The 27969-nt window shown below is 43.8% G+C and overlaps 1 protein-coding gene across 1 annotated transcript in view; it reads left to right on the top strand.

Moving 5' to 3' along the window:
- The window catches only part of LOC145347633 (dihydropyrimidine dehydrogenase [NADP(+)]-like), a 710299-nt gene that overhangs the window by 310977 nt on the left and 371353 nt on the right, over positions 1 to 27969 (top strand). Inside the window, exon 8 of the mRNA XM_080195279.1 lies at positions 1322 to 1409. Within this exon, the coding sequence (XP_080051405.1) occupies positions 1322 to 1409 (88 nt within the window). The remainder of the gene's footprint in view (positions 1 to 1321; positions 1410 to 27969) is intronic.

Genomic DNA, 27969 nt, shown 5'->3' with positions numbered 1-27969 from the left:
TTGTCTTGGCAGCGGGTGATTAATTATCTGAAAGAAACAATTTCTTAAATTGCTGAGAGTATTCGGAATAATTAAAATTTGTTTTGCATCAGCGAAGATGCGTTTGGAGCTTTGTTTTACATCCTATTATGAAGAAGAAAATAACGGAACTTTAATCCTTTAAGTGATCAGAACTTTTTATTCAGCTAACTAGCAGATGATGAAGATCTGAATTTATAGCTGCGAAAAGCGAAATTATAGGTATTGTCATCTTTTTCCACAGCAGCGGCTCAGTGGTTAGCACTGCTGCCTCACAACGTCAGGAACCCAGGTTTGATCCCAGCCTTGGGTGATTATGTGGTGTTTGCATATTCTCCCTGTGTCTGTGTGGATTGCCTCCGGGTGCTCCTGTTTCCTTCCACACTCCAAAAATGTGCAAGTTAAGTGCACTGACCAAGCTAAATTACCTCTTAATGTCCTTAGAGTATTGCATTCAATTTTGGTCACCACATTACAGGTGGAGGCTTTGAAAAGGGTGCAGAAGAGGTTTACTAGGATGCTGCCTGGATTGGAGACTATGAGCTATATGGAGAGGCTGGACAAACTAAGGTTGTTTCCCCTGGAGCGGCAGAGGCTGAGGGGAGACCTGACAGACGTCTATAAAATTATGAGGCATAGATAGGGTTGACAGTCAGAATCTTTTTCCCAGAGTTGAAAAGTTGAATACTATGGGGCATGTACTTAAGGTGACATGGGGAAAGTTCAAAGGAGATTTGAGGGGCAAGTTTTTGACACAAAGTGTAATAGGTGGTGGCACAAGCAGATATGATAGGGTTATTTGAGGGGCTTTTAGATAAGCACATAAATATGCAAGGGTTATGGACCAAGCACAGGCAGAAAGGATTAGTTCAATTTGGCATCATGTTCAGCACAACATTGTGGGCCAAAGGGCCTGTTCCTGTGCTGTACTGTTCTATGTTCTAAGATGTGTAGGTTAGATGGATTAGCCATGGTAAAATACTCTATCTGAGAGTCGTTGCCGGCTCCTAGGCAAAATGGTGTCCTTCCTTACCGCAGGGATTCTATGATTCTAAATTTTAAAATGAGCGCTTGTTTCTTGATAAGGTGAATATTCTCTGCACATGGTACAGTGCAAAAAGAACTCTGCATCAAATATTGCAATGGCAGATTCTGCATTTTAATTGTAGTCCAATGTTCAAAAATGTTTTTTGAAAGAAAACTACATTTATAATGTGAACAAGCATTGTGTGTGTGTTTTTTTTAACTGGCATATGCAAGAACAAAATCATCTGATCATCAATTTAATGTTTGATCCTGTTAGATTGTTTCCGGTAAAGGTCTGGGAATTGAAGGAATGACTCTCGAGACCTTGAAGCAAGATGGATATAAAGCAGTCTTCATTGGTATAGGTCAGTATAGCAATTGTATTGATATTCTTTTCTTTATTAACAACATTGAACATTCTTTTCAACTTGAAAATGTAATAGGTTTCAGTTCACAAGTGTGCAATTTACTGCCTGTATTACTTACTGGCAAGGCCACCAAATGTTTCCTATCCCAAATTGTCTTTGAACTGAGTGGCCTGCCTTGATTTGATCTGATTTAATTTTGATATGATTCATTATTGTCACATGTGTTAGCATATAGTGAAAAGTATTGTTTCTTTTACACTATACAGACAAAGCATATTGTTCATAGAGAAGGAAATGAGAGTGCAGAATGTAGTGTTACAGTCATAGCTAGGGTGTAGAAAAAGATCAACTTAATGCAAGGTAGGTCCATTCAACAGTCTGACAGCAGCACGGAAGGAGCTGTTCTTGAGTCGGTTGGTGCGTGATCTCAGACTTTTCTATCTTTTCCCAACGGCAGAAGATAGAAGAGAGAATGTCCGGGGTGTGTGGGGTCCTTAATTATGCTGGCTGCTTTGCAGAGGCAGTGGGAAGTGTAGACAGAGTCAATGGATGGGAGGCTGGTTTGCGTGATGGATTGGGCTACATTCATGGCTTTTTGTGGGTTCTTTGCAGTCTTGGGCAGAGCAGGAGCCATGCCAAGCTGTGATATAATCAGAAAGAATGCTTTCTATGGTGCATCTATAAAAGTTGGTCAGAGTCGCAGCTGACACGCCAAATTTCCTTAGTCTTCTGAGGCATTGGTGGGCTTTCTTAACTGTAGTGTCAGCATGGGGGGACCAGGACAGATTGTTGGTGATCTGGACACCTAAAAACTTGAACCTTTCTACTTCGTCCCCGTTGATGTAGACAGAGACATGTTCTCCTTTAGGCTTCCTGAAGTCGATGGCAATTTTCTTTGTTTTGTTGACAATGAGGGAAAGATTATTATTGCTGCACCAGTTCACCAGATGCTCTCTCTCATTCCTGTACTCTACTCATCTTTGTTTCAGATCCAAGCCACTACGGTGGTGTTGTCAGCAAACTTGAAAATTGAATGGACCAGGTCAGAGGGCAGTTAAGGGTTCACCACTTTGCTGTAGATCTTTCCATTTGATTTATTATTGTGCCATGTATTGGTATGCAGTGAAAAGCAGTAAGGGAGATTCTCCTGGCCTGCTGTGTTGCTCAGCAGACTAGGAGACATTAGAGGAAGCTATTTAACGGGTTCCCCACTGGACACACGTCTCCGAGTCCTAGGTTTCTGGCGTCATCAGCTCTGTGCCGGAAATTGGCGTGGAAATTTTTTAAATATTATAATCACCATTTTAATGTCATTAGCGGGCCCAGGATGTATGTAGACTGAACAGGCGGCCCAACCCCTCTGGAGGAACAGAGGCTATAGAGGCCCCCCAGGAGGTTGGAGTAAACCGAGGTGCTCCCTGGCTAGCCTGGCAGTGCCAGCCTGGCCCTCTGGCACTGCCCAATGGGCATCGGGCAGTACCAAGGGAAAGGGGCAAGAGGGGTGGGGTCTGAGGGGCAGGGTCTGTGTGGGAGATCGGTGGGAGTGCGGTATTCCTGTAGTCACTCTGCAAAGGGAGCAAGGGGCTGATCAGAGCTGACCAGCAGGACTGCTGAGCTGGATGGTTTTGTGGTGGGGGGGGGGTGGGTGGGTGGGTTTGCTGGGGGGTCGGGACTGCAGTGGGGGACTTGTAGGGACTGCCAGAGCAGAAGGGCAGGTGGTTGGGGAGATCAGCTCTGCGGTGGGGAGGGAGGAGATTGAAAAGGGCGGGCATGGTGCATCAGGACTGGCCGGGGATGTCCAGGAGGCAGTGATTGGGGTATTGTGGGGAGGGGGGAGGTCTGTGTGAAAGTGATGTGGGGTGGTGGGACTGGCCAACGATGGTGCTGGCAGGCGATTGGGAGGCCAGCAGTACAGGGCTAGTCTGCACGCACAATCTTCGACATGACAGATTGCTTCAAGCTCAGTGACCTGCACAGCGCTATGCTGCCGGTCTCTCCAGCAGGAATAGGTCCATCCCCCTAATTTTCATCATGGATCTCTCTGAGGCCCCTGCAGTGCACAGATTGTGGAAGATTCATTTTCAAAATTGTGCTAAAAATTTCAGAGTTACTCAAATTTTAAACAAATTTGACACTAACAATTTATTTGGAAGAATCCTGGCCATTGATTCCTGTGCACTATACATACCATACATAGAGATGGAAAGGAGAGGCTACAAAATGTTATGTTGCCATCATAGCTCGGATGTAGAGAAAGGCAGGTCCCTGATGGCAGCAGGGAAGATGCTGTTCTTCATTCGATTGGTAAATGATCTCAGACTTTTGTATCTTTTTCCTGATGGAAGAAGATGCAAAAGAGTATGTCCAGGGTCTGTGGGGTTCTTGATTATGTTGGCTGCTTTTCCAAGGTAGCAGGAAGTGTGGACAGTGTCAGTGAATGAGAGGCTGGTTTGTGTGATATACTGGGCTACGTTTACATAAGAACATAAGAAATAGGAGCAGGAGTAGGCCATCTAGCCCTTCGAGCCTGCCCCGCCATTCAATAAGATCATGGCTGACCTGAAGTGGCTAAGTTCCACTTTCCCGCTTTCTCCCCATAACCCTTAATTTCCTTGCCTACCAAAAACCTATCTACCCTGTCTTAAATATATTCAGCGAGGTAGCCTCCACGACATCAACGGGCAGAGAATTCCAGAGATTCACCACCCTTTGAGTGAAGAAGTTCCCCCTCAACTCCTCAACTGTCCCCCCCCCCCGCTTATCTTGAGGTTGTGCCCTCTAGTCCTGCTGTCCTTTCTAAACGGGAAGAATCTCTCTACCTCCACCCTATCCATCCTCTTCATTATCTTATACGTCTCTATAAGATCCCTCCTCATCCTTCTAAACTCCAATGAGTACAAACCCAGTCTATTCAGCCTCTCTTCATAGTTCAACCCCCTCATCTCCGGTATCAGCCTAGTGAACCTCCTCTGCACTCCCTCCAAGGCCAAAATATCCTTGCGCAAAATATCCTTACAACCCTTTGAGGCTCCTTGCGGTCTCGGTCAGAGTAGGAGCCATACCTTGCTGTGATACATCCGTAAAGGATAGTTTCTGGGGTGCATCTGTAAAAGTTGGTGAGAGTCGTAGCGGATGTGCCAAATTTCCTTAGCCTCCTGAGAAAGTTGAGGCGCTGATGGATTTTCTTCACTATAACATCAGTGTGGAGGGACCAGGGCAGGTTTGTTGGTGATCTGGACAGCTAGACAATTGAAGCTTTTGACCATTTCAACTTCATCCCCATTGATGTAGACGGTGACATGAGTCACGTAGCGGCCTCATGAGGCAGATTTCCTTCCGTAAAGGCGATTAACGATCCTGAAAGCTTTTTACAGAAATATATCAGTGATAGCTTCATGGTCACCGTTACTGAGACTGCCCAATTCCAGATTTTATTGACTGCCAAATGCCATGGTGGGATTTGAACCCATGTCCCCAGAGTCTGAGTTTCTGGATTACTAGACTAATGACAATTACTATGATGCCACCATCTCCCCATAGGCTGGTTGTTTTGAATTGGGATTTGACTGAGAAAAGCCAGGAAATGAATGTTTCACTCCACAAGTGAATTAACCATTTGAAAGCTCAGGCCTAGGTTTTTGTCATTGGACAAGTAGACTGAGGAGAATTTCCAGCTCCATGAACCCGACTTCTCCAACTATCTGACTGAACATCAGATTTTATTTCCAGAGTGGTCGGGTTCACTTGGAGTTGAACCAGGATAATTGCAGAGGATGCCTGACGAAGAGGTAGGCTGTGTGAAAGGCCTGTCTTAGTGTTCTGGCACTGTATTTAAGTTTGATTAAGAAATATAGAAAAATATGCAACAACCCTCCAGCATGGTGACACAGTGATTAACGCTGCTGCCTCACAGTTCCAGGAACCTGGGTTCAGTTCCTGGCTTGGGTCACTGTCTGTGTGGAGTTTGCACATTCTCCCCATGCCTGCATGGGTTTTCTCCCCTACTCCGAAAGATGTACTGGTTAGGTGAAGCTATGACTCATCCTTCATTCCTTCACCCTACAGTATAAATATCTCCCACTTTCTGTGCCTTTTAGCTTTGACAGAGGGACGTTTGGACTCAAAACGTCAGCTCTTTTCTCTCCTTACAGATGCTGCCAGACCTGCTGCGATTTTCCAGCATTTTCTCTTTTGGTTGCTGGTTAGATGCTTTGGCCATGCTAAATTCTCCCTCAGTTTACCCAAATAGGCGCTGGAGCGTTACGACTTGGGGATTTTCACAGTAAATTCATTGCAGTGTTAATGTAAGCCTACTTGTGACAAATAAATAAACTTTACTTTTTAAACTCACTCTCCACCCATCAACCAAACCCCATCTAAGCCAACCCAAACCTCTGCCCAACCCCCTGAGACTGTTATAGCCCCCATGTCAACTTAGTGCCATCTCATACCAACCCATAGCACGCCGCCCCCACCACCACCCACCCACCCACCACTCTTTGCTCTTAAATCTACCATGTCAACTCACCCAGTGAGTGGAATTTTACAGCCTTGCTTGAGTGAGACCGGAAATTCCCGCCCACATCAACGGACATTTTCATTATTGACCCCTTTCCCGCTCCAATTCTGTGGTGGGCGAGGCAGTCGAATTCCAATGAGTACCTACAGCAGACAGACCTCAGCACTCATGTAGAAATGATACAAAATGAAGTTCCAAGTTCCCCTTGCAGGCTTTATTTTAAAATATACTCTTCTTCACAAAAACCCATTCACTACGTTTTCATTCCTTCGACTACATAAACCCTCACAATAACACGCATTTCATTAAATTGCATAGTCAGCAATTAAAACGTGCAGTGGAATTCATATTCCCACTTCAAAGAGTCCATAACAATTTGTCAATCAAACTATCAGTACTTTATCACTGCTGTGATAATGGACATTTATGAAATCAGTTATGCAGCACTAATCTAGTAATAGAAACCCCAAGGCTGAAGTAAACAGACAAAGCGAAATAGCAAATTATATTTTTTTTGCAGTTTTTTGAAAGGTTTAAAGAACAGGAGGTTTAAATGCCTTGATAACTTGCCAGCCCCTCTTGACACATTTGACAACTGCTTTTGGCACCTCCTGTCGATAATTTATATCAATACGTTGGACAGTTATTTTTGACAACCCTTCTTGATATTTCACCTTGATGTTTGTGACAGCAGATTTTGACAATTCCAATGAACTTCACAGTTCCAATGAATTTATGCGCTTTTTACGCATATTCATGTCTAATTTTAGATCTCAAAGAGCATCTGACCTCTCCTAAAAGACACTTGGCCTCTTCCAAAGTGCATATTACTTCCCCCCGAAGATGTCCCAGAATTATGTCTAATGGGATACCATATTTTTCCAAAAGATTAATCTGGCTGTCCAGGTGAATCCACACAATCCAGACATGCCTCTGGCAGGTCTAATCTGCACATGTTGCATTTCAGACACCCTCTCACACTAAAATTGCACATGAAGGAATAAAGCTGTTGATTTCTATGGACAACTGTCTTCAAGAAATACGGATGTGCGGATCCCAAGCAGGGCCCATTCCTGCCCTCAGGAAAATGGTGCTATGTTTGGGGATGGGAGTTACGGGTTTGGGCCCCTTCCACCATTTTCAGCATGAGGGATAGGCTCTCTTTCTCTCCATTATGCCAAAAATCCATACCTAAGTCTAAAGTCTTAACCAATGCAACATCTGATGTGTGTTTGATCATTCTACACATTTGTAAGATCCACTTCAGGTTTAATACTGCAAGCAGCCCGCATTGTTTTAGACAATGTAATCTATGTGAAGGCTGAGTCTTTCGCTGTTGGCTGTTTTGATGCATTGAACAATAGCGCATCTACATGACAAATATGCTATTGTCTCTGAATAATTTCAATAACGATTAAGCACTTTAGCAAATTAGCATATTCTTTTAAATAGATCTTTGAAAAGGCATTGTTCTGACATTCTCACATTTTAAATTAATAATCAGTGAACACGTTTATTTAAGAGAATAAAAAATGTAGGGTTGAATCGCTGAAAATTGCACCACAGATTAGCATCATCATTAAAAAAAGGGCAAACTAAACATTAGACTTTTTTTTCGAAGGGTATAGAGTTGAAAAATAGGAAAGCTGTGTGAAATCTCTTTTGAACCTTGGTAAGATCAGACTTGGAGTACTATGAACAGTTCTGTTCTCATATTATGAGAAGGATATAGACGCCTGGAGTGGGAGGAATTACAAAACAATGCCAAAAATGTGTGGGTATACATGTCAGGAAAAGAGTTCCAGGTTCTTCTCTTTTGCAAAACTGTTTATTGTGACTAAATGCTGACAGGCTATCTGGGCCTGATAGTCTGCATGCTAGGCCTTAAAAGCGGTTGCTGTAGAGATAGTAAATGCATTGGTCTTCATCTTCCAGACTTCTGGAAAAGCCCCAGTAGTTTGGAAAAATGCAAATATAACATCTCTATTCAAGAAAACAGGGAGACAGAAAGCAAGGCTTTTTAGCCTAACATTGGCATCATGGTGGCACAATGCTTAGCACTGCTGCCTCACATCGTCAGGGATCTGGGCTTAATTCCGGTCTTGGGTGCCTGTCTGCGTGGAGTTTGCATGTTCTCACCATGTCTGTTTGCTCCGGGTTCCTCTGACACTCCAAAGATGTGCAAGTTAGGTTGATTGGCTATGTTAAATTGTCCCTTAATGTCCCAAGATAGGTAGGTTTGATTGACTACCCATGGTAAATGTGTGAGGTTACAAAGAAAGACGGGGGAAGAGAGCCTGAGTAAGATTCTCTGTCAGAGAGTTGGTGCAGATTCAATGGGTCAGATGGCCTCCTGCTGCACTGCAGGGATTCTATTACCAGGTAGAACATCTTTCATTGGAAAAATGCTGAAGCTATTATTGAGGAGTTAATAGCAGGACATTTAGAAAATTAAGATATAATCAGGCAGGGTCAACATGGTCTCATGAAAGAGAAATTTTGTTTGACATATTTATTTGTGTTCTTTGAGGATGTAAGGCAGGGTTGTTAAAAGGAGCCAGTAAATGGGTATTTAGATTTCCAAAAGGCACTTGGTGAGGGTTCCACTGAAAAGTTATCGTATTAGATAGGCGCTCATGATGTTGGGGAAAATCTATTAGTGATAAGGCCTCAATTATTTACAATCTATATTAGTGACTTGGATGAAGAGTCCAAGTATATTGTGGCTAGATTTATGGACGATACAAAGATAGATGGGAAAGAAGTTGTGAGGATGACACAGCGCATGATCTTATGGAAAAAATTCTAAGTGCTGAATGATCGAGAAGACAGGGGAGTTTCAAATGCAATCTTATGGCACTTAGTGCAAAAAAACAGCCAGGATGTGATTCTCGTCAGTAGGGGAAGGGGCAGAGCCTAATCTCACCAGTGAAGCCAGCTGCTGAGCTCTTGGGGTACCATTGTGCATGCACCCTGATCTCCCAGTGTATTGGGAGACCTCCTGCTGCCCCTGTCAGCACCTCCATGGACATCGGGACCCATCTCCCTTGATTGCCTTCTTTGCAGAGTTCCCCCCACCCCTGATCCTGCCCCTTTGCAGAGTTCCCCCCACCCCCCTCCTGATTGCCCCCTCTAAAGAATTCCACCTTCCCTCCCCCGAGCGTGGATCCCTGCCACCTGAGAGGGTCATTGGGACTAGCTTAGTGGTTAAAAAAAAGGGACAGTCTGGGCAAGTTGGGCCGATGGGCCGATTTCCAGGTTGTAAACCTCTGTGACTCGATAACAAAAAACCTGTAATCCACCCCTTTGCTAAACCTGGCAGAAGAAGTTACTCACCTTCCAAATGTCTTGCTCTGAATCCGAACGTGTAATTTTTATCTTTTTTTTCCTGTTGTGCCCCCACTGTTTGAAATCTGTTTGTAATGTATAATTCAGAAAATATGGTCTGCTGTTGGCAGAGGTTGTTGGATTGGCCCTGTATGTGTTGGGTTGTGGGGTCTGGTTGCAGGCTCAGTATTGTGGTGCTGAGGGGGTGAGCATTTTGCTTCTCCGGGCTGTGTATTTAGGCGGTTATTTCCACTTCAACTCAGCTCTTTCATCGGAGATCTCTTTAAGAACAACATGTTAAGCCAAATATAAACTTAGTCACCCTGATTGCAATCGTTGCAGTAATGTTCCCTTTTTGCATTTGCACTGGGGCTAAAGCCTCTTTTAGTTGCACTCACTGAGTGTTTATGCTTCAGCCATTGTCATCCTGAGCACTCCTGGCACTGTGCCACTAATTTTTGGACATGTGGGTGCCCACTGCAGACTCTTGTCTTTTGGATGAGAGAGGGACATGTCGACCCTCTTGGGCAGATGTGAAAGTTTCTACAGGGCTACTTCAAAGAAGAGGAGGGCTCTCCTTAATAACCGGGTCAACTTTTATTCCTGACTGATTGCGGCAGGTTGGCACAATGATTATTACTGCTGGCTCACAGACCGAGAGACTCGAGTTTAATTCCCAGCTTAGGTCACTGACTGTGTGGATTTTGCACGTTCTCCCCATGTCTGCATGGGTTTCCTCTGGGTGCTCCGGTTTCCTCCCACAGTTCAAAAGACATGCTGCTTTGGTGCAACAGCCATTTTAAATTCTCCCTCAGTGTACCCGGACAGGCTTCGGAGTGTAGCGACTAGGGGATTTTCGCAGTAACTTCATTGCAGTGTTAATGTGGGCCTACTTGTGACTAATAAGCTAACTTTAAGTATTCTGGCCATTTATTTTTCTGTGATGAATGGGAGCTTGCTGTGTAAATTAACTGTCTCATTTCCTCCTTAAAACAGTGATTGCATGTCCAAAGTGCTTCATTGGCTGCAGAACACTTTGTAATGTCCTGAGGACGTGAAAGATGCTATACAAATACACGTTATTTAAATAGCCACTGCATCTACATTTGTCTTTATCACCAACTTAAAATTGATGGGCAGCATGGTGGCACTGTGATTCGCACTGCTGCCTCATAGCTCCAGGGACCTGGGTTTGATTCCTCACTTGGGTCACTCTCTGTGTGAAGTTTGCACATTCTCCCCGTGTCTGCATGGATTTCCTCCAGGTGCTCCGGTTTCCTCCCACAGTCCAAAGATGTGCGGGTTAGGTTGCTTGGTCATGCTAAGTTAACCCTTAGTGTCCCAGGATGTAATAGGTTAGAGGGATTAGCAGGGTGACTGAGTGGGGATAGGGCCTGGGTGGGATTGCTGTTGGTGCAAACTTGATGCACCAACAAGTTTGCACAGAAATCATTTCTATGATTCAAACTTGATGGGCTGAATGGCCTCCTCCTGCACTGTAGGGATTCTATGGCTCTATGACAGAAAGGCTATCGGTCACCAGGACCAGCGAGCAACATGATGGGCCCTCCTGTTTCTGGGTCCCTTATTTCACCCTCAGTTAATAGATTTGAATCTTGTTTAATCGTAGGATCTCGCCAGTGTAGAGGGAGGCCATTCGGCCCATCAATGCCCTATCCCCGTAACCATATACGTTTACCCAAACTAATCGCCCTGATACTAAGAGGCAATTTAGCATGGCCAATCCACCTAACCTGCACATCTTTGGACTGTGGGAGAAAACCCACGTAGACACGGAAAGAATGTGTTGACTCCGGGAACCGAATCCGGATTCCTGGCACTGTGAGGCAACAGTGCTGGCCACTGGCTGGATCTTTCAGGTCCAAAACTCCTCAGAAGGACAATGAGAATTCCATTTGTTTAAACACCAAGCCCAGGTCTCTCTGAGCCCCAAACCCTGGTGTTTAGCACCGTCTGCACATCCTTTGCCACAGCCCCCCACTCCCACTTCCCAGACCCTGGTAGGCAAGCTTTAAAGTTAAGTTTCTTTCATTTGATTTTTAATAATCAGTATCACCATACACATGACACAGAAACATAAAACTAATTGGGGCTGGAATTTGGAGACTTGCGTGCTTCATCTTGCGTTTTGCTTAATACAGGTGCACCATTAGGTGGAGGCAAAGTCATCGTTTAACATTTGCAGCCTCATTACGTTGTGTACATTTGCACACAATTCTCTAACAACGTTGATCACTTTTCAGGACTAGCAATATCTGAATGCTTTTGCTGCATTCTTGGCATCGGTTCAAGAAATTTGAAAAAGTACCACTGTGAGGCTATGTTTCTTGTTTCATGTTTCTATTTAATTTGGAATAGCTATGATTTCTACTTAAGATTGCGAGCTTGTCAAAAAAAAAAGCCATGCTGCTTATTACAATGAGCTGCTGCAAAGCGTTGTAATAACTTTTCCCAAAAAAAAATCCCATCCTGTTAAACGTTCAAATCAAGATCAGGATGAATGTTTAAAGTATCAGAATGTGCACAGAAAAATCCAGCAATTTATATGGTTTAACATACTGTGCTGCAGACTACAGTATCCTAATGTATTCCAAGAAATAATTATCCAGTTTGAAGTTTAAGACATTCACTTAGTAATAAAAATCAGACATTCTTTAATTCAGGACAAATGGTTAGGTCAGGAAATATCCACTAAATAAAAGTTTAGAATCAAAATTAAATGTCTTATTCTTCTTAGGAGGAGAGACATTATGGCATTGATGTATCACTTGATTAATGAGCAGTAGCCTCAAAGCTGCTGGAGAGATTTGTAAGAAATGATTTATTATTCAGTTGGTATTACCTCTTTGCTCTAAATTAGAGATTTAAGCACCTTTGTTTGAATTAACTAAATGAAATGCAACATGTGACAAATGGGAGTGCAAATCTGTTGAAAGGTTTGTCAGAAGCAGATAATGTATGTAGTTTAAAAAATATATGCTGTCAATGGGTCTTCCTGTAGCGCTTTATTAAAATCAACATGACTGGATTATTGGTATCTATCATCTGAGCCAGAAAATTAACATTCTGCGACTCATGCTGATAACTACTGTTCGAAACAGAATCGCCTGCGAGGGAGCGGGCCACGTGTGCTATTTTGTTATGTTCTAAATTAAGGGCGGGGTTTCCTGGCTGCACTCACCCCAAAACCGGAAAATCCCTCCCCGGGTCAATGGGCCTTTGCACGGTCCGCTCCCATACCCTCCTGTCTGCAACGATTCCCGTGTCGGGAGAGACAGGAAAATTGTCCCCTTTAGGCTCTGTTGTTTTTGTAAATGAGGAATGAACCTGTGTGCGTTTGCGGTGTCTACAAAACCATGCTGTATGTATGAGACACGTTCTTATCATGTCTGTATTTAAGCAAAGACGACCAAAATCATATAACTATTGAAAGCAAAAGAAAGGGCAGCTTCTTTTTTTAATATGGCACCTTACACAACTTCAGATTGTCCCAGAACTGTCCGCAACCAATTTACTTATTGTGTGAAGTCGCCGTTGTTATTACAGGGAAATGTGGCATTTGTTTTGTGGTGAAGTGATGCCTCAGCAAATAGCAATCACTTACAAGAGCAAGATAATCAGTTGTGATGATGTTGGTTAAAGGATCAATATTGGCCAGGACTTCACAAGAAATACTCCACTCCAATCTCAGTAATAGCCATGGTGTGGAGATGCCGGCATTGAACTGGGGTAGGCACAATAAGAAATCTCACAACACCGGGTTAAAGTCCAATAAGTTTATTTGGAACCACGGGCTTTTGAAGGCCTGCTCACCTGATGAAGGAGCATTGCTCCGAAAGCTCGTGATCCCAAATAAACCTGTTGGACCTTAACCTGACATTGTGAGACTTTTTTAATTTGAGTAATGTCGCAGTCACCATGAAGGCCAAAAGGGGTTTGGGTTTATTCTCACACGTCAGACAGTGCAGCATTCCCTCAGTACTGCATTATGTTCATCCAGCTTACATTCTCAAACCACTGGAATGAGACTTGAACTGACATCTTGCCAGCTCAGGAATGAATGCGCTGAGCTAAAGCAGATGCCGAACTAACAGATCTGATCGGTGTTGATCGAGTTAGGTGTGATAACGATCACTTTTATTAAAACCATGTTCACGTACAATTTCTAAAGCATTTTATCATAGTGGTTATTGGCTCAAAATGGAAACTCTTGTTGAGGAGGTGCAACGATGGCCTGAATTTTTCGGCGGATGGACGGTCTCACTTCCTGCCCTCTGAAGAATCAGTGGGGAATACACTCCCATTGATTCTGTGTGTCCTACAGTCTTTTCACGCTCAAATGAGCATCAAGTGGCTGCACCCGGGACTTTCGCCCCTCACTTGGGAGAAAATCCCACCTCAGAAAGCTCATGACCAACCTGCAATCCCTGCAGTGACAGCGCTGCAATGGTCGGAAGAAGAAATGCAGGAGAACGTTGGTACTTAAGGCCAGACGCTGGAGGCCCTGGTAAGTTCAAGCAATGGGCAAGGAGGACAGGGAAGGCCAGTGGGTTGCAAAGGTGTTGATTAGTAGAAGCTGGGGTTGGGGGTGGGGGCAGTGGAAGGAGGGCTGGAGGCCAATGGGGATGCATCTGACTTCAAATGAGGGTTTCTAATTGAGAAGAGGACAACATGGTGGCGCAGTGGTTAGTACTGCTGCCTCACAGCGCCAGGGCCCCGGGTGACTGTCTATGTACAGTCTGCATGTTCTCTCTGTGTCTGCGTGGGTTTCCTCTGGGCACTCTGGTTTCTTCCCACAACCTCGGGGGGATTAGCAAGGTAAATACTTGTGGTTGTGGAGACAAGGCCTAGGTGGGATTGTTGTCAGTGCCGGCTCAATGGGCTGGATGTCCTTCTACTGCACTGTAGGGTTTCTGTGATTCTATGAGATGTCTGCCTTTTCCCACCTAGTATGTCACTATGCTCTTTTTTGGGCTTCTCCCACAGAAGTGCAATTGTTACACCAACCTAAAAAATTGAGACTGGATGGGAAACGGTCCTTAATTGGCCACTTAAGGGCTTCAGTTGGGATGAAGGAGACTGCTCATCAAAGGCCTTTCCACCCCAGCTGGACATTTCTGTGTGGTGGCTGTGACCTGAATTTTCACATCCTGCCCACATTTCCAACAAATCCCATTTTTGCTGCTCAGGAAAAGGGTGTGATCCACACATGGGGGAAACCCAAATTCAGCAGAATGATTTAAACAGGTACTGAGTTCAAACAGACCCTCTTATAGTTATTGCAAGCTTTGACAAGCAGTGTGGGGATCATGAATTAGTGGAGTAGACGTTTTGTTAAGATCCCTTATGATGTTAAATGCAAGGGTACCTCAAAACCCAGATGGGCAACTTGGAACATCAGTTCCTAGTAGTGTATATTTCCAATTTGGTATAGTGTGAGGAAAGATATGCAAACCAGTGAGGAACAGTTGAGCCTTGCTGTAATCAATTAATAAATAATATTTATTAACTTAAAAGAAACACACAGTAAAGACTACGGTCATTTGCTACAATAAAGGCTAAACACACACTCTGGATGGAATTTTCATAAAGAATATTAAAGTGTCATCTTGAGCAAGAAACTGTGCAAGAGGGGCAGATTATAAAGACACCAGCAAGTTTGGTTTCCAAGAGAGCATGGTGCCATTTTTAAGGGTGCTCCAATCTCAAATTAATGTTAAAGTCCTGCACACCGCAGCACCCCCTGCCCCCAAATACCAATGTCATTGCCCCAGCCCCACCACATGAGCGAACACCTATGGCCCCACCCCTTCAGGTTCTGCCCATGTCAGGCACCACCCCCTGGCAGTGACAGTATAAGTTTTAGCACCTCTTTCTATGCATCATTGTTCCAACTCTAATCACTTAGCTCAACGCTTGTTTTCCCACTGCTACATTAATTTGCATGTCAGAAAAATCTCCTCAGACAGTTGCACACATCGCTTTCCCTTTTACCCAATTCCATTTTTAATCCCAATTTTATTTTAATCTTGATTTCACTTAATTCTTCAATCTTTCTTTTATTCTATTATTTTGGCAATAAATACTCTTGAAGAGTCGATAAAGTCAGTTTCACTGTCGTTATCCGAAGCTTGCTAAATACCCTGCTCTTTAAACTGGCTTCAGCTGTCGGTGATTGTTAAAATAAAACTTCTGCTGAGCTGCTCTGATTAACAGGTCACTGGAGTAATTTCTGTTGGAGCAGTTTTATTTGTTGGCATTTCCCTAAGGGCTATTCATTATGAATATCTGGCTGAGTTTCAAAAGCTACAATTATCTCACATTGGCTTCTGAGTTCACAGTTTGATTCACAGGTTAAAAGGCAGTTAAAAGAGTTAAGGATGAACAAATGCGTGTTAATTTTTATAAGAGATTAACTACCTGAGCAGATTTAGAGGCTTCAATGCTTTTGTGAATTGAAGGTTTTTTTTCACAATACCATTAGCAAGAGCTATATTAGATTTTTAAACATTTTGTTTCATCTCCATATGGCTCCTGAGGTCTTTGCAGAGTGAATGCTGAGTGAGATGCCATTGAGTTGGCATGTTGGTGAATGAGGCGATGGTGTGATCTGGCATTCATTTGGCATTGAATATATGTGGGGCTATGGAGTGTGATGGGGGTATAAACGGTGAGGGTCTAAACCTCCTAAAACAACTGGGACTAAGTTAAAAGACACCCTTCAATACTTATCCATTCATCCCAGCATCTGTGTCTGGCGTTGCTAGCTCAGGGTCAGACTGCACCCAGTTCCCCCCATCCCCTCCAGCACAACCCAGCCTGGGAGTGAAAGTTTAGAGATTCAGAGCACTGAGGTGGGTCCAGCAAGTCGGAGAAAATACAAAGAAACTACAAAGGGTTGCAAATGTAGCCCAGTCAATCCCTCAAACCAGCTTCCCATCCATTGACTCCGTCTACACTTCCCGCTGCCTCGGGAAAAACAGCCAGCATAACCAAAGAGCTCACACATCCCGGACATTCTCTCTTCCATCTTCTTCCTTTGGGAAAAAGATACAGAAGTCTGAGAACACACATCAACTGACTTAAGAACAACTTCTTCCCTCCTTTCATTAGGACTTTGAATGGTCCTATCATGTATTAAGCTGATCTTTCTCTATACCCTATTTGTAACCGCAACATTATATTCTGCACTCTCTACTTTCCTTCTCCCTATGTACCCTCTGAATGGACTGTGTAGTGCACAAGAAACAATCCTTTTTATTGTATGCCAATACATGTGGCAATAATAAATCAAATCAAATTTCCCGTATTGTGAGCACAACCTGGGGCTATGCATGGAATTTTCCAGCCACGATCACCTCTTAGCCAGAAAATCCCACCCCAAGGATAATGGACCTTTTCCGGGGTCTGTGTTCTGCCCACTACAATTCTCGTGGCGGGTGGGATGCAAAAATTCCACCCTCTGTTTCTGATCTTCAAGTTCCTTTATAGTATGCATGGAAATCGAGTCAGACAGTTTTAAGTTAAATGTCAATTAATCTGTATTTGCTTTTGTGTGCATTTTGTTTGCTATATAACCGATGGTGCTGGTGCAATAAATGCCATATACTGGTTGGTAGTAACAATGTGATTTATAAAGACTTACAACAAGGAGGTCATTATGACTAAATTAATTCAAATAGGCTGTAATACCATCAACAGCTTGAAAGCAGGGAATAACTTAATGTGTCATGATGCTTGCCAACCGGAATATCACAAGACTTCTGACGATCAAGTATGCTCAGCTTTGTTCTCCGTTTTTAATGATTACTGAAATCACTAATCAGAAAAAATCACTATTATTTCCAAATACAATATTGCACTAATTCCAGCATTATTAGGTTTCCCCCAAAGATTACAAAATGAAAGGGACTGCAGCATAACCATCACGCTTTTACTTCAGACTTATAGCATGCAGGTTTTTTCTTGTTATCTAATATCGCGCTGTTTTTTGTTTTAACCGTCCTTAGGAATCTTGCCGTTGATATTGTTCATTAGTTGCCCTAATGCACAAATGTCTCAATGTGCTGGCTCACAAATTTGCATGCATTAAAATAGATAGAAATAGTAGCATGTCAGTTGCCTAGCAACAGATAATGGTGCTGTTTCTTTTGGTACATGATGTAATACGCTATAAAGTGATCAACTGGAGAGAATTTCAGACTCGATTCTTGGACTCACTGTGCTTTTATTTTGAACCAAAGAGGTTCTGATCGTTTCGCAACCAGGAGCAACTTCCCTGTCTATATTTTTTTTCTCTCACAGTTCAGAACTGTTGGTGGCAGGGTAGCACAGTGGTTAGCACTGCTGCCTCACAGCGCCAGGGACCTGAGTTCGATTCCCAACTTGGGTCACCGTCTGTGCAGAGTCTGTATGTTCTCCCTGTGTCTGTATGGGTTTCCTGCGAGTGCTCTGTTTTCCTTCTACAGTCCTGAAAGATTGCTGGTTAGGTGCATTGGCTAAATTCTCCCTCAGTGCACCCAAACAGGCGCCGGAGTGTGGTGACTAGGGGATTTTCACAGTAACTTCATTACAGTGTTAATGTGAGCCTACTTGTGACACTAATAACTAAACTTTTCAACTTATTTGTTAGACCACAGCAGAAAGATAGCATAATATGATAAAAGCAAAATACTGCAGATGTTGGGGTATGAACTAAAAGCAGCAAGTGCTGGAAAAACTCAATGGGTCAGACAGCATTTGTGGAGAGAAAATAAGAGTTAACGCTTCAAGTTCAAAATGACTCTTCTTTAAAACTCTGTCTCTCTCTCTCTCTCTTCACGGGTGCTGCTGTTGATAATTTATGGCACATTTTGTCTTCATTTTAGTTAGCATAGTATGGTGGCGTTGGTTCAGTTTCCCCGGTACAGCGAATCTCCATCCGATACCCTGGGAAGGTGTCGAATGAAGACCAGGGGTGGAGTTTTCCTATCCTGCCTGCCACGCAGGTGTAGCAGGTGGAGTGTGGACCGTGCAAAGGTCCATCGATCTCGGATGGGATTTTCTGGCATTGGGGTGAGTGCGGCCTGAAAATTCCGCCCTTGGTCTTAGGACTGAATCTCGGATAGAAAGCACACTTCCTCGATAAATTCATACAAAGCTATGGGGGTGGTTTCCTGACCTCAGCCCGCCAGGTCCGAATTGCGCCGATCCCGGAAAAAAAGTGTGCGAGCCTTAAATAGGTTGCGTGCTGAGGGCAGTTGGTTTGCAATTGGCCCAAGACCCTTCTAATGGCGCAAACCGAATCGTCCCAATGAGAGGACTGGGGGTCCTGATGTCTGTGGGGGGAAGTGTGAGCTTCCCATCGCACTCTGAGATTGGGGAGCCTTTCCAAGATGGCGTCTGATTGCCACGCAACTGGTGTTTAGGCCTCAACCCTCCGGAACCACTGCGCAAATCACTCTACAAAAAAAAAATCTAAGTGTGGGACAATTGTGGTCAGACTGCAGCTGAGTGACTGGTGTGGATCGCTCCTATGTTCTTGCCATTATGAAGTCTTTAAGTCTTTTTGTGGGGAGGGTGCTAAAATCAAGGCCTGTATCTTTGTCATTTTTTTCCTGTACAATAATGCAAATTTTTATATTCAGAGCGGAGAAACTAATTACCAGAATGACTTTCCTCGTTGGGAATGTTTAATTAAGCCATGATTGTTTTAGAACCTTGCACAATGTTATCTTTTACTTACACTGCTCCCATCTCTTAATGAAAATTCTCCAAGAGGATTGACAGGAAAAGCTCAGACTCCGAAAGGGAATTAACGAAGAAGGAAGGGGGAGGCTTGGAAGACGTGGGGAGGGATTTTCTGCCCCTCCCAGCGTGAGGTATTTTCCGGTGACGGAGGTGACTCGCTATTGGCTGCTGGCGGGATCATTCGCTCCTGCCCAATGTCTACGGCTCACCCATCCTGCCGCTGGTAAACCTGCCGTGGAGGGCTGCCTTCAACGAGATTAGAAGAATCCCCCCACCCACCCGCCCCCATCAGCGGGTAGGGTCGGAAAATCCTGCCTTTATCCATAGGTTTTGATTCTGCTTTGAAGGGGAGAGACCCCCAAGGGAAAGAGGCTTAAGGAGAGTACTCCAAAAATGCAGCTTTCTGGTGACTGAAATCTCTGCAAATGATTGGACAAAATCAGAAGAGGAAATGGTGGAGGGGGCGAACAAGGGGGCTGGGTTTTGTGTGCCCACCTGCTGGGCGCGTTTTTGGCAGGAGGGCGCACAGAAAATGTGAGGAGTAGCAAGCTCACCACCTTCCTGCCCATTCTTGAACTGTCCCCCATAATACATGACGTGGGCTGGCACCTAAATTGGCATGATTGCCCGATTTATATAAATACATTAAGGATCAATTGAACGTGTTAGCAAGGGAATTGAGCCATTTAATACACTGCCTATGCCACATGGTTGAAATGGACAGGTGGACGGGAGTGGGCAAAAATATTTGTAAAGATAGAAGAGAAGGGGGCACATGATTTGGGTGGTGGGTGTGGGGGGGTTTGGCTTTTGCATGTAAGGAGCAACCTGCCCAAGATGTTAACCGCCCCCCCCCCCCACCCCTGTTCCTCCTGACTGATCTTCAAATGTATCCTCCCATCAATCTTCTTGCCTCCCCTCCCTGGTCTGTTTGATTCCCTCCCCGCCCAACACCCTCTTTTTGATTGGCTCACACTCCCTTCCTCAGGCGCCTGTCTGAATTCCCAGCAGCACCCGGGCCTCCGTTCCGGTGCAGCTATGACTGCTGGAGTTGTCAGCCAATCCGATTGTCTGGCAGCTTTTGTGGGCAAGGTGACCTTGCATTGAGGAATTCAAGTCCTACTCCCGGGCCTGTTTACTCCATTGGCAGCGTGTTATGGCCATTGGACGGACTCTTATATCGGTACGTTGGCTGCTCGGCTGCCTTTTGCATCAGCAGAGTGAGAAATCTGCGAAATTTCTCCTGCAAACCCCCACCCACCACTTCCCCATCACCACGGTAAAATCCAGCCCGGAGAAACAGGCACTCCTTAGATGTTGACGGGATTTGAGGATGGGCACTGTAGGCTTTGAGAATGGAATCAGGCCACAGTTATGATTGAATGGAAGGACATACTGGCCTTGGAAAAGCTCCAGAGGAGGTTCACAAGAATGATCCCTGGAATGAAGAGCTTGTCGTATGAGGAACGGTTGAGGACTCTGGGTCTGTACTTGTCACATGTATTGCGATAGTGAAAAGTATTGTTACTTGTGCACCATACAGCTAAAACATACTGTTCATAGAGTACATAGGTGAGAAGGAAAGGATAGGGGCAGAATATAATGTTACTGACATAGCTAGGGTGTAGAGAAAGATCAGCTTAATTTATGATAGGACCATTCAGAAGTCTGACGGCAGCAGGGAAGAAGCTGTTCTTGAGTCTGTTGGTGCGTAACCTCAGACTTTTGTATTTTTTTTCTGGAAGGGAGAAGGTGGAGGAGAGAATGTCCAGGGTGTAAGGATGAGGGGGGGATCTTATTGAAACTTACAGGGTACTGCGAGGCCTGGATAGAGTGGACGTGGACAGAATGTTTCCACTGATAGGAAAAACTAGAACCAGAGGGCACAGCCTCAGGCTAAAGGGACAATCCTTCAAAACAGAGATGAGGAGGAATTTCTTCAGCCAGAGAGTGGTGAATCCGTGGAACTCTTTGCCACAGAAGGCTGCGGAGGCCAGGTCATTGAGTGTCTTTAAGACAGAGATAGGTTCTTGATTAATAAGGGGATCAGGTGTTATGGGGCAAAGGCAGGGCAATGGGGATGAGAAAAATATCAGCCAGGATTGACTGGCAGAGCAGTCTCGATAGGCCGAGTGGCCTAATTCTGCTTCTATGTATATGGTCTTATGGTTATTGCCATTAATTATCGATTAATAATTACACTAATTGAATGATTTATTAACCTGTCACAATACTCAAATGTCTTCACTGAAATATAAAGCTAAGTGCAGAGCAAGAAAGCGATTTATTAATTACGCATCCAATTAATATGTTATGGATGATCGCACTCAGACTGTCAGGCAACAGGCTCTGTTGCTAACTCTCTCGTCTCTGAGCCAGAAGATTGTAGGTTCAAGACCTACTCAGTAGACTGAGGACAGGATGTTACCCTTTGCATTGTGATCCTGGAATCAGAGTGAAGGTCAGACCCCCATTCTCTAAGAAACAATCAGTGATTTTCTCTGAATTGTCCAGTTTGGTGGTCAGAGGGCAGGCTCGCAAGCACAGCGGATGATCTCTCTCAATAATACTGAGACACCAGCCTGCAGTTAAGAGAGAGGACTGGCTCTTCCATTTTGGGGTGCCCTCCAAACTTTTAAATTTAAATGTATCTTCGGCAGCTGGGCCGTTCTCTATAGGGCCAGTGCTCATTTTGTAAGCTCTTTTTTCAAAACAAATTCTAAAATCTCTTACCAATTTTTATATTTCTGGCTAGCTTTCTCTCTAAATTTTCCCTCCTTATTAATCGCTCAGTCTTCCTTGTTTATTCCTTATAGTCTGTCCAATCATCTGACCTGCCCTCTGTCCTTGCACAATGATGTGCCTTTTCTTTAAGTTTGATACTACCAGTCACCCATCCATTGGCTCTCTCCACACTTCCTGCTGCCTCGGGAAAGCAGCCAGCATATTCAAGGACCCCATGCACCTTGGACATTCTCTCCTCCACCTTCTCCCTTCCAGAAAAAAATATAAAAGTCTCAGGTTACGCACCAACAGACGCAAGAACAGTTTCTTCCCTGCTGCCGTCAGACTTTTGAATGGTCCTATCATAAATTAAGCTGATCTTTCTCTACACCCTAGCTATGACTGTGACATTATATTCTGCACCCTATCCTTTCCTTCTCACCTATGTACTCTATGAACAGTATGTTTTGGCTGCATAGTGCACAAGAAACAATACTTTTCACTATTGCAATACATGTGACAACAATGAATCAAATCAAATCTTTAATCTTTCCAGTTAATCCTGAATGATGGGTCTGCCCTTTGGACTTCTTCCCAGTCATTGGAATGTATCTATTCTGTTATTCTGTAATATCCCCTTAAATATTTTCCACTGCACCTATCCCTGAACCTAATTTGTCAATTCTCTTCAGCCAGCTCAACTTTCATGCCCTTATAATTGGCCTTGCTTAATTTTAAAAACATTTTCTCAAAGGGTACCCATCCTACATAAAATTGTGTGTGCAAGTTATATACATGTAGTTGTTTGGTGGTAGGGAACTTAAGTATTGGTGAAAAAAGATGCATGCTGTCAAAGATTTTTGTCTTGCACTCAACAGGCCAATTCACAAAATTACCTATTCTAAAGAGAACAACAAGTTATATTGCATGAGAAGAGTGTATGGATTGATTGGCAAGTGGACTCTGATTGGTAGAGGTGTTGCCATGGAGAATACACCAGGGTAAACGGCTAAATATTTATTTAAATTCAAACCAAGCAGGTCAGTTTTGATTGGTCACGGCATCACCATGGTGAATTAATCAGGGAATGCCAATTCCCCAACTCTTTGTTTAGTTGAAAAAGACACAGTGGAATGGTTCCACGCTGTTTGGAAAGGACAGGACCACGCAAGTGACTATAAGTAGCTTCTAAGACACGTAAGTGAACCCAACTACAAGCCCAATTGACATCTTAAATTGGTTGTCAGCGTAATTCTTATCACAGTCAGGATTGATTAGCAAGTGCTGTCTGATCACATCTAATGTTGGAACCTATGTTTTTGAGTTTTGCAAGCGTGGGCTGCTTGCGTATGGTCAATACTTTGTCCTGTTATTCCCGTGGGTTTGCTCCGGGTGCTCTGGTTTCATCCCTCAGTTTAGAGTTGTGCAGGTTAGGTGGATTGGACATGATAAATTGTCCCTTAGTGTCTGAAGAGATGTAGGTTAGGAGCATTAGTGGGGTAAATGTGTGATGTTATGAGGATAAGGCCAGCGGGGTTGAGGGGGGGTCTTGTCCTGAGTAAGATACTCTTTTGGTGCAGATTTGATAGGCCGAATGACGAATTCTATGACCATGTGGTTACCTTCATTCTTACTTTGCCGGTTGCAAATAGCAATGCTTGAAAAACACACTTGTCAAATAAAAACGTCAGTAGCAGAGATATTATTTGGCAGTAATGAATACCTATCAGCATGTTGAAGGTTCCGTTGCATGTGCATTATCAGCCCTAACTGTCTCTGCCATGTTTGGTAAGCAGGGACCACAACGTCATGTCCTTAAATGGTTTTCAGTGTCAAGCTTATTGCCAAGCGACCCATGTAGCAAAGCCTGTGGTAAGCAGGGCGACTTGGCCAGCAGTGTTTGGATTTCTAGGCACGTGAAGACTCCAGGAGTAGTTGTCTAATATTTCATCAAAATAGTTTCACTGTTTCATCGTGCAAAATTCATAATGCAAAACAAGGGCTAATGTAAACTTTGCAGAAAACATTCCATTTCCCTATTATGATAAATTTTATTAGAGAAATTATGAATTACTGATGTCTTTTAGGGAAGGAAATCTGCCGCCCTCACTTGGTCTGATCTACCTGTGAATCCAGGGCCACAGCAACATGATTGACTCTCAGTTGCCCTCCAAGAGCAACTAGGAATGGGTAATAAATGCTGGCCAGCCAGCGACTCCCATGTCCCACGAATGGATCAAAAAAAATTAAGTTAAATTTAGAATGTTTTTATGTTGACTCAAGATGGGCATGCATTCCCCAGGTTTCTGTAGCTGTTTACCATAAATTGCGGCATATAAGTCAATCCAGTATATTTGACAGCACTTTTATTCCAGTCCCAAAACTCATTACTTTGAATGTACTCAATATACAAGTTGGCATGCGCCTCCCCTCTCTCCTCTCCCACTTTCCCCTTCCCGTCTCCCTCCCTTTTCCCTCCTCCTCTCTCCCCCTCCCTTCTCCCTTCTCCCCTCTCCCTTCTCCCTTCTCTCATCTCCCATCTCAGCTGTGAGATGCCACACTCGCATTTGTAGTCAACCTCAGTTTTTCATCCGCCATATTTTACTTATTGGTGTCTTATAACTGAGCGCAAAAGGTTAATGAGGCTGTGTTGCAAACATGCATGGGAGCTTAAGATATATCCTCTCTTTGGGCAGGATTTTGCAGCCCTTCTGGCCAGTGGGATCTTTGCGATCATGCCGAGGTCGACCACGCCCACCCCCGCTGGCGCAGGTTTTCCAGCAGAGGGATGGACAAGCCAGCAAAATTACCATTGAATTCAGCAGGACTGGAAGATCCCACTGGCAATGAAATGGCAAGCCGCCTCTCCTGTGGGATAACCTGTGGCGTGGAGACATTGCAAAGCAGAAACCACCCACACTCACCCTGGCTGTTCACTTTGACTCTCGCTGTCTGCCATTTTTGCAGAGAAACTTCAAGGTTTCAAAAGTCGGCTAATAGGCTGGAATTTATGGTAAATTTGCAAACAGCTAGCAATTCAAGCTTTAGGTCTTTTTTTTTCCTCTTCAGAATGCAATAATGTCACTATTTATGGGACCCATAAAATAACTTCCTTCCACAGATGTTTCTTATTATCAGGATAAGGCTGAAAATACTACATAACTGTACCACATGACGATGGCAACAACGTTAAACTTGCTTAACCAGCACTATTTATTAAGCTATGGTACCATTAAAGCTCTTTTAATGATGCATTGTATGTGTGTAACATTAGCTGATCTCGTAGTGAGCCTTAAGGATGTTTCATTGAGCATTATAGAATGGCAATAAGCCAAAATATATTTAGACTGAGTCCAAACGACACTCCAGTAATGAGGTAATGATTGATGACTACTGTTTTGGTACAAAATCTATCTTGATGTAGGGAGAAATGCATAGCCAGCTGTTCTGCTAAGTTTTATCAAATTGTATTCTGGAATCTGATTAGTTGTACGCAGGCTCTCTTTATTTCTGTTTCCAGACATAACTATAATTTATAAACGTATGCATGTTTGAAATGTTCAGTTTATTCCGGGAAGCTATTAAAGGAAAAATGTTTACTTCACTGGTAGAATTTATGGATGGTCTTTGGAAAACAGAAATGCATTTGTTTTGCAAAATGAACAGCCAGCAAATTGAAACAAAAGAGAGTGCCTTAATTAAAACCCGCAACCTACGGAGGTACTTCCCAATGAACTAGCCTGTTTTTTTCTTTTATACATAGGACAGAAACTATTTGAATTGATTATTTTGTAACGTGAAATTGAGAAAAGAACACTGCATTCCATCTTACATTTCAATCGTGGCTGATACTTCACCAAAAAGAAAGCCACGTTGCCCAATAAATGTTAATTTTACAACTTGGGCCATCAATAAAAGTGGTCCAAAATGCATTGAGCATAAGGAGAAGAAATGATAGTTTAAATGCATTCTTTCCTTGAATTACTGAATGAATTAATCTTTCCATTCTCGCTGCAGACACAGAAATCTATAACGCCCTTTAGAAGTGAGCCCAGGACTGACGGCCTGTGTTGTTTCATTCCTGATCAGGAAATTAAAATTGATCATACCAGACACAGGGGAGTACATTGTACTATCAGAGCTCAATCTGGTTAACGAGGAGAGGGCATGGCTTGTGTTCCACTCAACTGTGCGTTTACAGGTTACAAATATTATTGATTGTGGAGGTTAGAGTTTTCTGGGAGGTGGTGTTGTGAACTAGACTGTTGCATGATTTTAGAGGGACAGAGTCAGGGACCGGGCTGACTGCAAGAGCCAGATGGAACAGGTTATCGTTACACCTGGGAAGAGGGATTTATGCTTGTGGGAGTAGGGCAAACCCATCACGTAGAAGTAATGAATGGAGCTGTGATCGGTTGCTTTATCACAGGTCAAATAACTGCTGCAGAGAAAAGACTTCTAATTACCACCCTTGCTGAAAGAACTGCTGTCTAAAAAAAATGCATTAATTGGTTTTGGTCTGAGCTATGCATTACAGACCCATGCCTGAAACTGTTTCAAATTTAATTTAGTGTTATGTAGATTTTTAGCGTAGTAAGGCAATAAAATTGAATGGCCAGTTTAATACCGGGGACAGAATCTTGTTAGGATATCAGGGGCCTCATTCCGACTTTTCTTTTTATTCATTCATGAGATATGGGCGGGGTTAGCTAGCCAGCATTTATTGCCCATCCCTAGTTGCCTTGAGAAGGGGCAGCACAGTGGTTAGCACTGCTGCTTCACAGCGCCAGGGACCCGGGTTCAATTCTCGCTTGGGTCACTGTCTGTGTGGAGTTTGCACATTCTCCCTGTGTCTGTGTGGATTTCCTCCGGGCACTCACAGCAAGGTACAAGTCAGGAGTGTGATGGAATACTCCCCACTTGCCTGTGTGGGTACAACTCCAATGACACCATCCAGGACAAAACAGCCCACTTGATTGGCATCACATCTACAAACGTCCACTCCCTCCACCACCGACACTCAGTAGCAGCAGTGGGTACCATCTAGAAGATGCACTGCAGTAATTCACCAAAGATCCTTAGACAGCACCTTCCAAACCCACAACCCGTGACCACTGCCATCTAGAAGGACAAGGGCAGCAGATAAATGGGAACATTGCCACCTGCAAGTTCCCTTCCAAGCCACTCAATATCCTGATTTGGAAATATATCACTGTTCTTTTGCAGTCACTGGGTCAAAATCCTGGAATTCCCTCCCCAGTGGCATTGTGGGTCAACCCACAGAACATGGCCTGCTGCGATTCAAGAAGGCAGCTCACCTTCACCTTCTCAAGGGCAACTAGGGATGGGCAATAAATGCGAGCCCAGCCAGTGATGCCCATGTCCCACGAATGAATATAAAAAAAAATTTCAGTTCCCTTGTCCTTTTCTGTCCTGGTTAGTTAGAGTGACTTCAATATTCCTGTCTACATTTTCATCTTCTCGCCAAGGCCTTACCTTACCAAAAATCTCAGAATTTGTGATCTCTGGATGGTTGTACTCTGGATGTGGGCCCTGAGAAGCACTGGGGACCCCTTAGAACACCAGATGCACTGACTGTGTGGGAATTACCTGGGAAGTTTGGACTACCCTCCTGACATCCTGTCTACAAGCCCTTCTTCCTGACCACCTGATTACACCCACCCCAAACTTCTGACCTCCTGCACCACCAACCTTACCCCCCCACCCACTTAACCTTAAACACTTAGCTGCTCTCTGAAGCTTCTCAAAGTAGCTTTGGGAGATTTAAAGTTATCAAAATATGGCAGATAATGCTGTAAAGACGGGGTGTGGCTTGGTTTTACCTCAACAATGTTGTACATATTTTTGTCATGTACCTAATCTAGCCTGGTCTTCTGGCATGATTACCAGTGGGCACAAAGTAAAGTATGCTTAACTAATGTAGGACTGATCAATCATCTCCATAAAGTGCACAAACTAAGTGATTCTATGTAAAGCATGGGTTTGTACTTGTTCAGATCAATTACTGTAGGTGTAATAGTGGATCATGTTTCCAATTTCCCATGTTGTTTTGGAAGCCTGCACTGCAGAGTTGGCTAGATTTCATTCTTGATGGTTTTATGCATCCATTTCCTTAGTGTTGCAGTAGGCACGTACGGAAGTTTCCTACTTCTTCAGTACTAGCTGTCAATATTAGATTTTGAGGTTTGGCTTTAAATAGTCATTGTGATTGTCTAA

The sequence above is a fragment of the Carcharhinus amblyrhynchos genome, chromosome 9, assembly GCF_965287045.1.
Source record: "Carcharhinus amblyrhynchos chromosome 9, sCarAmb.v2.hapA, whole genome shotgun sequence".
Classification (NCBI taxonomy): Eukaryota; Metazoa; Chordata; class Chondrichthyes; order Carcharhiniformes; family Carcharhinidae; genus Carcharhinus; species Carcharhinus amblyrhynchos.
Note: the sequence above shows the minus strand (reverse complement) of the source record. Positions and strands in the feature narration are given on the sequence as shown.